General features: G+C 29.5%; 1 protein-coding gene and 1 long non-coding RNA gene across 5 annotated transcripts in view; one reads left to right on the forward strand and one right to left on the reverse strand.

The window, feature by feature from the left end:
- The window catches only part of LOC136796788 (uncharacterized), a 25,971-nt gene extending 24,929 nt beyond the window's left edge, over positions 1–1,042 (forward strand). For both annotated transcript variants that reach the window (XR_010844538.1, XR_010844537.1), the window contains one exon: positions 822–1,042. This is a non-coding gene — a long non-coding RNA (uncharacterized lncRNA). The remainder of the gene's footprint in view (positions 1–821) is intronic.
- The window catches only part of LOC106685637 (lon protease homolog, mitochondrial), a 25,844-nt gene extending 14,820 nt beyond the window's left edge, over positions 1–11,024 (reverse strand). The window contains exons 1-7 of one of the 3 annotated variants that reach the window (XM_014428429.3): positions 10,504–11,024; positions 10,331–10,419; positions 8,141–8,307; positions 4,354–4,610; positions 2,585–2,776; positions 2,284–2,499; positions 350–438 (exon numbers count right to left, since the gene is read on the reverse strand). In XM_014428429.3, coding sequence (XP_014283915.1) covers positions 350–438; positions 2,284–2,499; positions 2,585–2,776; positions 4,354–4,610; positions 8,141–8,307; positions 10,331–10,419; positions 10,504–10,902 — 1,409 coding nt within the window. In that variant the 5' untranslated portion in view covers positions 10,903–11,024. The remainder of the gene's footprint in view (positions 1–349; positions 439–2,283; positions 2,500–2,584; positions 2,777–4,353; positions 4,611–8,140; positions 8,308–10,330; positions 10,420–10,503) is intronic. The other 2 variants (XM_014428430.3, XM_014428431.3) reach the window with 2 other exon arrangements.
- Between the last annotated feature and the right edge of the window lie 1,848 nt (positions 11,025–12,872).

Consider the following 12,872-nt stretch of genomic DNA (forward strand, 5'->3'; position numbering starts at 1 on the left):
CTACAGAGGTAACTTAATAAGATATATTATAACTTCCTACAGAGGTAACTTAATAAGATATATTATAACTTCCTACAGAGGTAACTTAATAAGATGTATTATAACTTCCTACAGAGGTAACTTAATCACTTTAAGCCCTCATCTTACATTATCTTTAAACATTTATAAAGATATTAAAGCAATTGCATTAAAGCCTCTAAAAGCCATTAACAGTTTGAAATTGGTATAGCTAATAATTATTAAAAAGACATAGTAAAATTATAATTGAATTTTTCTTGTATACGTCGAAATGAAATAATTTAAATTTTTAATTTAAAAAGCTAATAGTAAAATAGACAAATTTAATTACTTGAATTCTGATGAGTGGCTTTCTAAAAATCCCAATTTATTCAATTCTTCATTAAGAACATCCTTAACACTGTCAGGAACTTTTTTTTCCTAAAAATAAATATTATTACTAATATTTATGTCATTCACAATATCATTTTTATTATTTAAAGTAACTATAACAATATTTAAGGAAGAATAGAGGTCAAGATTAACACACAAAAATATATATACATATATATGATCTCAGGGCGGGTGGTTTCTAGGCAATCAGAAGACTTAACTTTAATAACACTTTTACAATTATACTTTATTCTATGTGGAGCAACACTAACCAATTTATACTCTTCTTTGATGAATGATTTTTTGATTACATCTATTGCACAAACTAACACTTTCCTTAAACAAAGCATTTGGTCCTCTAATAGTTTTCAACACCTCTCATCCTGGCGATCAAAAACAAAGAGTCATTTTAACTTTTTCGATGATTCTAGATGTCCCACTGAGGGTGATAAAGGATGTTCAGGACCTCCTGCATCCAGGATACGTCCTACCTTTCCCGCGTAAAAACATCAAGTGAAGTCTAACAGAGAACTTGGTCTAGATGTTCCATGTAAACATCGATTGTAGCACAACTGTTTTGAGTTTTTTCTTATGATTTTTCTTTAATATTTAACAACTTCTATTTTTCCTTGAATCTACTGTAATTACAAACATGATGGGAAGATAAATAAACTTAAAAAATATTAGAATCTGCTCAACATGGCTGCAATTCAACGGACTTTAGGACACGCACCGCCATCTTCAATATTTTTAAAAGAGTATTTTTATTTCATATTTGACAGGTGGTTAACTTGCTTTTTGGTTCAATAACATAAATGAATAATATTGAACATTGTAACATAAAATAAAAACATAACTAAAAGCATCTATACTTAAAAAAACAAATATTTATTAAAAAAGAGGATATTACAAAACATATATATTAAGCGAATGCTGATATTTTGAGAGAATTCCAACCATTAAGATATTAGCTATTAGTTTAATTTTGTTATATCATTTCTACCATTAATATAATTTTATTTTACAAGCTTCAACTATTTTTATACTTTTGTAAAACTGAAGAAAGTCTGCAATGTAGGCTGAAACACTAGAAATAAATAAATATTTTTTGTTTATTTGCAATCCTTACTGGAGATACAATAATTTTTAAGATGCAATGAATACAATAATTTAATTTTGGGATACAATAATTTTCCAACACATGTAATGCATTCACAGGTTGTTTATTAAGAACCTTTTTCTGCCAGCCAAAGAACACTTCTAATTATAAGGAGCTTCACTTATTCAACCAACATACAAAAAATCCAAAACAAATGCCTCAGAATTGATAACAGCTATCCATATTACACTAGAATATCTAAAATGCACTCTGAATTAAATATGGACACCATACAGGATTACATATATAAACTGACACATAATTTCTTCCAGTCTTGTCAACTCAAAAAAAGCTCTAATCACAGAAATATGAAATTACATTAAAACTAAAACCCATAAATATAAACACAAAAGAACTAAACATATATTAATATAAATATAAATCAATGATATGTATTTTATGTCACTCAATAATATGTATTTTATTATATTCTATGATATGTATATCATGTTACTCAATGATATGTATTTTATTCTATTCAATGTTACGTATTTTATTTTAATTCATAATGTTTTGGGTTTTTTTCCCCCTTCGGTTTGTTTTACCAAAATGTAAAGTTAGAATAATAATGTAAAATGTAATTAGTATCAAGAATATTGCAATGTATAAGGGAGGTATCCCAAAACAATATGGTAAATATTTTATATAAAAAAAAAATTCTACTGTTAATCTTGACCATCATTTACTCGATTAATCAACATTTCAATGTATAATTAAAAAAAAAATGGAATTACTTTTATTCTATCTCTAAATTTTTCCTCAATTGCATCCTTATCGTCTTTCTCCAAACCAAGTTCTTTCTTGATAATTTTTAGCTGCTCGTGTAGAATATATTTCCTATGCTGCTGCTTAACCTTCTCTTCAACTTCTCTTCCTATTTTTTGTTGCAATTTACTAAGTTCAAGTTCTTTTTTTAACAACGAAAGAGATAATAGTAATCTTTTGGGAATCTGTAAAATACATTTAAATTAAACATATTTTTAAATTTTGAATACTCCGAGTAGCACTCATAATAACAAAGCTATAAATTCTTACATCCATTTCTTCCATAACAGCTTGCAGTTCGGAAGCCTCCGCTCCTGTCAGAGCAGCCCCGAGATCCGACAGGTACACAGGATTATCAACGACGCGTTGCCCCTGATGAATCATTTGTTGTAACGTTTCACGATATAATGGATTTAAACTAATGATGTCTTTGATTGTTTTCACTATTTCTTGGGTAAGTGCCTGCCAAGAATAAAATTTACAATAAATAAAATAATATACAAAATAAAAACATATATTATTATTATTACTAAGGTTATGTTATATTAATTATATAAACATTCTATGGATCCTTTAGAAGGTAGAATTCTAATATGATATATGATATGATATAATTTTTTTGGTTTTTAAATATGTTCACAGCAGCTAGCTTAGTGGATTCTTTAATCCTGGATTCAGATATAATACAAGCTGCGGCAAAAAACCTTCTGTATTCATAAAACCCTACTGGGGTAGACAGAGCCTTTATAAATAGGATACTTGATTCCCCAAAGGGTTGAACAATAACTGACAAATGCAGCATTTATAATGACCACATAACGTTTTTGAGAATTTTATATTCATAGAGAAAACGTTTGGTGTTACAAACATATACAAATAAACTTATGACTACATATTTAAATATTTTTTTTTGTAAGTGAAACTTCTTTACCCATGTTCTACAACTTAAAAAAAAAAAATACACGGGAGTAAATTGAGGGAATGCTCAAGATGAATCAGAAGAGGTGGTAGGCAAAAACACTTTTTTGCATTCAGATTAAAACATTAAAAGAAAAAATCGTTGGTGCATACTATGAAGGAAATATCCAGCATTTCATATTCTTTGAATTGAGCTATAATTCAAAATTTTATCTTGGCGCTATAACGAGCTAGTGAGGCGAAAAGTGGAAAAGATAGGATCAGAAATGAAATGATAACAAGTTTTTGACCATTTCAATTCAAGTATCTTGAAAACTTTTTTTACAAGAGTTGGTACAACAATTGATACAGCATTTTCAAGACACATTTTCAAGACACATTGAAAACATTCAATCAAATGTTTACATTTCTTATTTTAGCGATCTCAAACCAAACATATCAACATTTACTAATAATAGAAATGATAATGTAAACTATAATTTCATGATTAAATATTTATAAGTATAAGGTATAATTAAATAAAACATAATTTAATAATTATAATAGTAAAATAAATATTATTTTAATTCATCATTTCGTTTCCAGAAGTTTCACTCATAGGCCAGTCCCAAGACTGATACAATTTTTTTTGTAATTTATTAATTTTATTGGTACCACACTTGAAATTGATTTTGCACATTTAAGCCAAAACCTCATTAAAAAAGTACTTATATTATAGTACTTCAATTGACTGTAGTATAAAATAATTTTTCTTAGGACTGAACATCTCATTAAAGGTTTCTTTTAAATGCACACCTGTAATTTCTCTTGACAGAATCATTGTTTCATAGGAAATCCTTTTATTTATTGGAATACATAAGAATTTATTTTTTCTTGTTAAATATTGTGTAGGAAAGCTAAAGGTATCCATTTAAAGGAAACCTTTATTAAGGTGTACCTTAGGAACAATAAAATATACGGCTCTTATAGTTCTTTATAACTCCCACCTAATGATGGCCAGTTACAATACTTCCTCTCCCTTAGGTAGCAGAGGAAGAAAATTTATTTTTGAAAAAATTGTTTTTTAATTTAATTTTAATATTAGTACATAATTGTTGCAAAATAATAAAAACTGCAATTACCTTAACTTCCTCAGTATTTTTAAATTTCTCATGTACAACATTTTCAACTTCAACCATCAGTACTTTTTTACTTTTGATTGATGTTGAGGAAGATGACTGGGAGGTCTTTTCATCCTTAGCAGTGATTCCCCTTTCCTTTAATTTCCGAGAAGTTCTCGTTCTTCTAGATTCTGGTTGCTCTTCAACATATACATCGATCCCATTTTTTATCATTGGGAATTTCAACTTGACTACTACGACATCAGAAAATTTATAACCTGGCCTTGCATAATTATTTGTCAAACGGTTCAACAAAAAAAAACTACGAGGTATGTCCAGAAGGTAAGAGCACTATTGGGCTGTCATACTATGTGAATTTTTTTTTCAAAATTTGGCGACAGTGAGCAATAGTAGAGGGTCTCCTGAACACAAGCATCAGAGACTCGAGTCAGAACTAAAATTCATCTCGTAGGGTCCATTTCCGTGAAATATATCAATAAAAAATCCCGCCAAGTGTGAGGTGAACACTGTCCTAAGGTTCCATAAAGAATATAGTATCATAGTAAAAGTCCATGAAGAAACAGCAGTGGCAAACTGAATCACCAAACCTCAATTTCAGCCAAAAAAAATCATGGCATTTCAATTTTAGTTCAAAAGGGATCATTTTTACAATGACTGCAGCAGCATGATACCGTGAGACTTTAAAAAAGCTCAACAGAGCAATTCAAAACAAATGGAAGGGAATGTTAACAATGGTAGCATCTTTTGCATGACAACACTCGCCCGCACATGGTCAACACCACTGAGGCACTTGTTTGGTTGTGACGTATTCAACCACTCAGCTTACTCCCCTGTCTTGGTGCATTCAGATTTTTATCATTTTACCTTACTGAAGACTCACATCAAAAAGCATGAGCCACAACTTACAATTTTCTTAGAATGGAAAGGTGATAACAAGGAAAATATATGTACTTTTTTAATATTTCTTTATATACAAAAAATTTAGTACTCCTATTTTCTGGACATGCCTCGTTAATAACTAAATATCCAAAGTCAAAACTACAACTAAAAATATTTTTACAGAAAAATTATAATTATAATCAATTACAAGGCACTGATGAAAGATTTGGCATCATTGTCCATCAAATATAAATCCCAACAAATATTATATATTTATGTAGGATTTTTCCAGCAACTACTCCACAAAAATTGAGATGCACTTTAAAAAATTTACTTCTGTGAAATTAATTAACTCTTCAGCTAAATTTTTATAAATCAATACATTAGTAGCAAAATTGAGATAAATAAATTTGGGTAAGAATTTAATAATTCATCAAAATTTAATTTAAAAACGTCAGCTAAGCACATAGATCAGTATAGCTTACTCACTTTTTATATATATACTTTTTTTATACTATTTTATTTTATTACTTATCTGAATATAGAATATTTAGTAAGGGAGTATATTGCAAACGTGTAAAATTTTGAATTTGAGTTTTCCATGGAAACACACGTTTTAAGGTCCAAATAACCAAGTATCACAAAATAGTCTTAACAGTCTCACAAAATGGTGTTAACAGCCTAGCACAAAAAAAAAAAAAAGTTGTACAAAAACTAAAATTACATATTTAAGGCAGATGTGGGTATAGTTGAACTTAATAGCTAATTTAACCCCATCTCTGATATAAGCCTGGGATTTGATAGCAACTTTTCAGTAAAAATAATTTTTTCGATTTTTTCAAGAACGGATAAAAAGATTTTAATTAAACTCAGAATGTCAATGTACAATTAAATAGTCTTTAAAATCAGCTAATTCTTATTCTCATTAAAATAGTCTGACATGGTTTAAATGACGAGTTTTTAAAAAATCTTCCTCTAAAGTAGCTTTAATTTTGTTTATTTTAAAAGAATAAGCAGTTCTCATTGTTTGCAATAATAAACAATGGATAAATACAAAATATTAAAAATTTTATGAGTAACTAAAGGAGAAAAATATTGACATCTCATTCAAACGGAAAAAGCCTAAATCTTTCTCGATTGTATTACTGCTTTGTTATCTCTTGTCAAAATTATTGTCTGCAGAAATAAAATTTATAATCCTTATTATATTTTTATAGTAACAGGAAAATGAAATTTTTTTGTAAATAATTTTTGACTTTCCTGGTCTTATATAGATCCAATATTTTTTTTTTCATAAATCACAAAAATAGCAATAACTTCAACACTAGACCACCAATCTACGCAAAACTTGGAAACATAAGTACCATGGAAAATTACGGTTTCTTGAAATTATTAATTTTTCTGTTAATTTCTATTAGATGGGCAATTACTTACATTTCAAGGTTAATCAAGGAAGAATAATATGATATGGGAAGAGCCACTAATGAAATATAGCTATAAATATAGGTGAGCGAAAGTAGTAGAGATTCATAGAAATTGAAATTGATACTAGATCCATTCTAAATCGATTTCGAACATTCTTCCAAATTTGGACAAAATAGGATGAGTCATTATGGAAATATAGGTGTACTTAGGAAAACAAATTTATGGAAGTGTAAACAAAAGTATATGAAATGTGATAAAATTAATATTGGAAAAACAAAGTAACAGAAAGACATGGAACCAAATTTGCTCCTAATGTCTAGAACAGTGGCTCCCAAACTTTTTTGTCCTAATACCCCCTTTCCTGGAAAAATATTACTAAGCCTCCTCTGGGAATCAATTTATTAAAAATTTTAATAGGAAATATATGTGCATAAATGTTTCTACCTTTATCGTAAGATATAGGAAAGAAACGTTTAAAATAGAAACTTTGAACTTGGAAATTATGAAACTATTTATTGAACTCAGAAATATTGTTGACAGTGACAACTTGTAGTTATTCATTGCCCCAAATTTACCTATGGCCGTCAACGCCCCCTGAATCGCTGCAGTGCCTACCAGGGGAGGAGGCACCGATTTTGGGACTCACTGTTCTAAAACATAACTGGGAGTGAAAATTTTCGATTTTGAGAACACAATATTCTTTTTATTCCCTGCATGAATACAAAGCTACCGAAGTGTGTCAATTTTTAAGTGGAGCAGTCTGAGATCACCCACATTCAGCATATAATTTCTATGAAATCTTCCCATGCCGATCTTTAGGTAATTCAGATTAGGTAATATAAAAAAAAAAATTATAGTATTTGATCATCTATAATCTTAATTTCAAATCATTTTTTTTTCCTTTTCTTTTTGTTGGTTCTATGAATAATTAAGTTATTTCTGATTAATCTTAAAATGATCAAGCTATAAGAAGGGATCATACTAGTAAAACAGTAAATGGAATAAATCCCTGAATTATCACTGTTTACCTATAGATCATAGTTATAATTTTTCCAGTAAGATATTTGAACTGAGTTTTTCTTTGTTAGGGATTTATAGGTTCTTATGTAAAAATGATTTTAATTAATAGTATTTCTTTTTCTATTATATTTTTGTTACATCAATACCTTTAATATGAATTGACCAGTTACATAACTCGCTAAGCGCCATCCAGATTTTTATATAGTAAATGAAAACAAGTTTGTTTTGAATCCAATTTCATCAATTCTTTTCCTAAATTTGGTGTGGCTTTTGAGTTATTTAATTTTTTTTTTTGGGGGGGGGGAAATGCATAGAGGTTGATTAAAAGAAAAAAATGGTACGAAAATTTTAGTTTTTGGGATGAAATGAGTTTTGCAATTGGGTGGCTCATACATTCAATATTATAAGTAATGTTGAAAAATATAAAAAATATGCAAGTATCATTTTCATGCTATATTCTTACCTTGAGCTGGATCTTCCACATCAAACAAAGGCCCAAGTAAACGAATCCTACGATGGGACATAATCACAAGCCTTAGTTTGTCGCCTAAATCTTGCATTTCATGAATCTGACCAAAAGTTCCAACACGATATACTTCATCCACGCTGTCAACTACTTGCTTTTCATTCCTTAAAATAATTGAAAAAGTCCATGTAATTAAAAAAAATTATTATTTTACATTTTTAATGGTGATATTTTAACTTCATTAAAACAATAAAAATATGAGAAAACCAGAGCTATGTATTGATAGGACAATGGACTGTTTCCCACAAAATAGACAAACAGTTGTAATAAAATCTTTACAAACATAAGCTAATCTTTTATTAATATAACAGCCTGAATCCCATAATTCAAATCTAACACTTTAAGCAATTTATTTTCCACTTCATACAATATAAATCTTTCAGTAACAGCCCATCACTTTTTTTTTTTATCTTTATTGGAATTTACAACTGTATATAATTATACATTTAGTAAATTTGATGAATTTGTTTTGATGTATTGATTTTGACCAGAAGGATAATTTTATTTCATGGCCGACCCTGACATAATAATAAAAAGTAGTGTTTTTTGTATCAGCAATTATCTAAGACTTTGTTGCATAGTCTAGTAAAATTGTAAGTTAACATATAAAATAATTTCTACTAATGGAATCTTATGTAAAATGGTTTAAAAAGGCCATAATAACAAGGTTACCAAGATGTGTAGGCCTGATGTGGCAAAAGTTTCACAATGGCCACCTAATATTTATAGAATCAGACCCAAGAACTCTTTAAGTATCACAAGTAACTTAACAATGTAAATAAGTAAATTTAAAGGATTAAATTATGGAAATGTTGGTACATAAAAAGTAAGTATATCTTAGATTTTTAAAAGAAATCTAGTTTTACTCGACTATGGTGACCAGAGCCAGTTGAGTTTCTTATATCAGGAAGTAAAAAGTTTTATTTTCATTTCTGTGGCTTCGTATCAAAATTACTTTTTGGGAGGAGAGGGGGGAATTTATATTTTTTCCATAGCTACTGAACATTTTCTGTTAAAAAATATTTTTTTTTTACCTAGACTAAACAACAGGGAGAGTATAAACCCATGGAAAGTAGGTACTGAACATTTTGAAGTTAGCTTCAATGAATGAACTCTTTACATTGAATACTTTTCTATATAATTTTTAAAATATTTATTTCCAAACACATTCCTTATCAATGTTTTGTCACATTATCTAGAGAAATATGATTATTACAAGGTGTTTTTGTCTCTTATACACAGCTTATAACTTTACACGATATTGATATGTAACATACTGAAAATGAGTCTTATTTGAGAAAAGTTCAACATTTCAGGAGTTACTTGATATAAAGATCTTAATGTGAAGCACATTAAATGCATGATAAAGTAGTTGATAGTTATTATCTTCAAAAGAATAGTAGTTTTCATGATATATGTCAAAACAAATTCACAAAATGTTGTTTTTCTTGATTTATAAAAAAATATTAAAGTTTAAAAAACTCTTGAACTCTGGTGCCATTGCAAGTTATGAGGTTGATAAAGTGATGACTCAACTCCCTAAGCTACTAATGGTCTCAGAGTTAGTGATCAACAATCATATTTAACCGCCAATATTATCCCACACCAAAATAAGTAGAAGTGATTACACTCTTTCTCTGAATACTGTGAAGTGGAAACCCTACAAGTGCCTCCCAAACCTAAAATTGATCCACTGTTGACATAACAGAAGAAATAAATTATTAGTCACTGCCAGCCCCAAACGAGGACTGTGAAATTAGGAGTTACTCCACACCCTGTAATACTAGTACAGGGATATAAATGTTAAGTAAGCTTTAATGTACATCAATTTCAATTTTTTATTAGTTATTTTAAGTGTCCTTGACCAACATGCAAAGGTCGTGTGATTCAATTTTTTCAAGAAAGTAGTGACTCTGAAGATACCTCCTACAATATCTAAATAACAGGCTAAGAATTTTATTCCAATAAATGTGCATATTATTAATACAAAACTATGCTCTAAAAATCTATGGATTTAATGAAGATCACTACTCATTCTATAAAAATTTCCAAAAAAAATTAATCCCAATAACATTAAACAATCAGAAACTTCAGGAGCTAAGCAAATAAACTTAATAGATTACTTACTCTTCACTTCTTTTCAAAAATATCCCAGCATAGGGTTGGTTCAATCTTACTTTTCTTCTAATCAGTTCAATTAATGATGGATCAGTAACCTGAAACATTTACAGCAGACATCAATAAAAGTGACAGTAAGATTGCATAACAACACATTATATTGAATCATACACCATGTGTACCTCAACTAATTTGATAAATCTTGGAAAAACAGGATTTCTACTTATTGCGATAAGTGGTACTTGAGGCCAAACCTCTGGAACCACCACAGAGGCTGGCAAAGAAGTTTGGGGTTCTTCTGGAGGTTCATTTTTATCACCTCCTTGAGTTGTTGAGCCACCTCCAGGTTTCTGGGTGCTAAATTGTCTGACATTAATTATTTCTGTCCTTTCAATGTGAGTTGGACATTTTGGGATGGAAAGCACTGAATAGTTAGAATAGGATAAAAAAGTTCCATTTGCCGAAACTTCGTTAGTCCTTAAAATATTACTAATTGCTGAGGTAACAACTGTCGGCTTTCTTCTGATAACATGGTAAATTGAAGTATAGCGAAGTCCTTTTCGACGAAAAACATTAAACATTATTATTTATTGTTTTCTGCTTAAGGTCACTTTATCACAAAGGCAACTCACTGTTACCTGCAGCTAAGGTTATTCTATAGCTTCGAAGAAGGATGTGGTACAAATACAACATGAATTTGGATCAACACCAATGGTTCTCTTAATATGTGCCACAATTATATATATCAAATATGTACAGAAGATATTTTTGAAATTTATTTTTCTTGATAAAACTATTTTTAATATTTATTTTTTACATAAATCATTTATGACTGTTTTAGAACTTGTTTCTATCCCAAATACATTAAATAATTATGTTCTGGTATACCACAATACTCAGTATTATTACTATTCTTTTCTCATTCATTTGGTTGTTTAGCAATATATAATGAAAAATCTAAATAAAATTTCGTTTAATATTACCCTGCAATTCAGACTATTACGTAAAATAAGATTTTTTAGGAACCAAATGTGTCCTTGAAACTCTCGGAACTTTCGGTTTCTATTAGTACGGTTTTGAATCTAATTGATCAATAAGTAGAAATTTTTATTGAAAATTAAATTTGGTTTATAATTTGAATAGTCCACCTTAAATGATTTATCCACTTATATGAGAGAACTGTGGTATAAAAGGAGAAATGTTGGTATAAAAGCGGCCGTCGTGTTACCCTTTAGTATTTGTAGACGAAGTTCATCAACATATTGACTTTCGATTTCTCATTCGTATGAAGATACATACTCAAGCAAATTTGGTTCAACTAATTCAATAAAATTTAGTTTAGAAAGACTCTTAAAATTCATAATTTGAGCTATGTGGTTACTAACGTGAAAATCTGTGAATACACGTTTGTTCGCAAATAATATATTCACACGTTGAATAAATTACTTACCGTTTTATCTATTCATTTACAAATAGAAAACTTGTTTATACATTGGTTGTGAATGAAATTATTTAGAACATTGTTTATTAAGTTTTACTATATATATTTTTTTTTTATTGTAAAGATGGCTCAGGAATGTATTTAGAGTATTGTTCCTAAAACTGTGAAAGGTTACACAATAATGGAGATTGAATATTTTCGTGAATTGTATTGTAGCCGCCCAACACGAAAACCTAAAATGAAACTAGGCACTCCCGAAACATTTCAATATTTGGTAAAACCAAGTTCCGAAAGCATCCCAAACCACATATTACGCTAAACGCGTAAGTATTAAAGTGTGTGCACATAATGCTAACGAAGTTCCTCGTCAACGTGTTAATGTTTGATCTCTCTTTCACATAAATACGTGCACGCTAACCAAATCTCAACCAGCAAACGATAACCAACCGCTTCATTCGGTTAGTGTGTACAACATGCAAATGAGAGTCAGCTAACGAGTTGGTCTTGGTTGAGGTTCTGTTTTCTGTTTATAGCTTCAAAGAGTTGGGATTGGGTCCTCTCTTCAAGTGAAAATCGAATCCCTTCACTCTTACCCCTTGGTCTGATGGCGCTTAGACACTGTGCCAAGGAACGACTACCAATGTATTCCGGTAAAAGATCTTTGCCAATATGTTGCCTTTAATGCGGCCTCTCATATAAATCAAACTAATTTGGTTGTCATTCATGAGCCTCCATGTATTAAGGCGCGTACAAACACTGGTGTTTGTATGCGCCTTAATACCAGGGTTGGGACCAAGGGAGCTAGTATACACCAGGAGAGGACAAAAGCGTTTCTTGGCTCTAATTTTGCTCTAATTAACAATAAATTAATCTCGGCCAACAATACGGTTGGTTCTTTGTATAAAAATTTAATTGTACTAATTATTGCATCACCGTAGTCGGGCACAAGAGGGGGGTGGGTCGGATTCAAAGTATTTTCTGGTTATTATTTAAAATTACTTTTAAAATTTTGAGTATAAAATTATTTATATAATTATGTTATTTTTATTAGAAAATGAAATTAAAAAAATAGATTATATTAAACAAAAATTAAAAAATAGAAAAGTGGCA

This window comes from Halyomorpha halys, unplaced genomic scaffold (assembly GCF_000696795.3).
Source record: "Halyomorpha halys isolate HHAL.00 unplaced genomic scaffold, Hhal_1.1 Scaffold719.1, whole genome shotgun sequence".
NCBI lineage: Eukaryota > Metazoa > Arthropoda > Insecta > Hemiptera > Pentatomidae > Halyomorpha > Halyomorpha halys.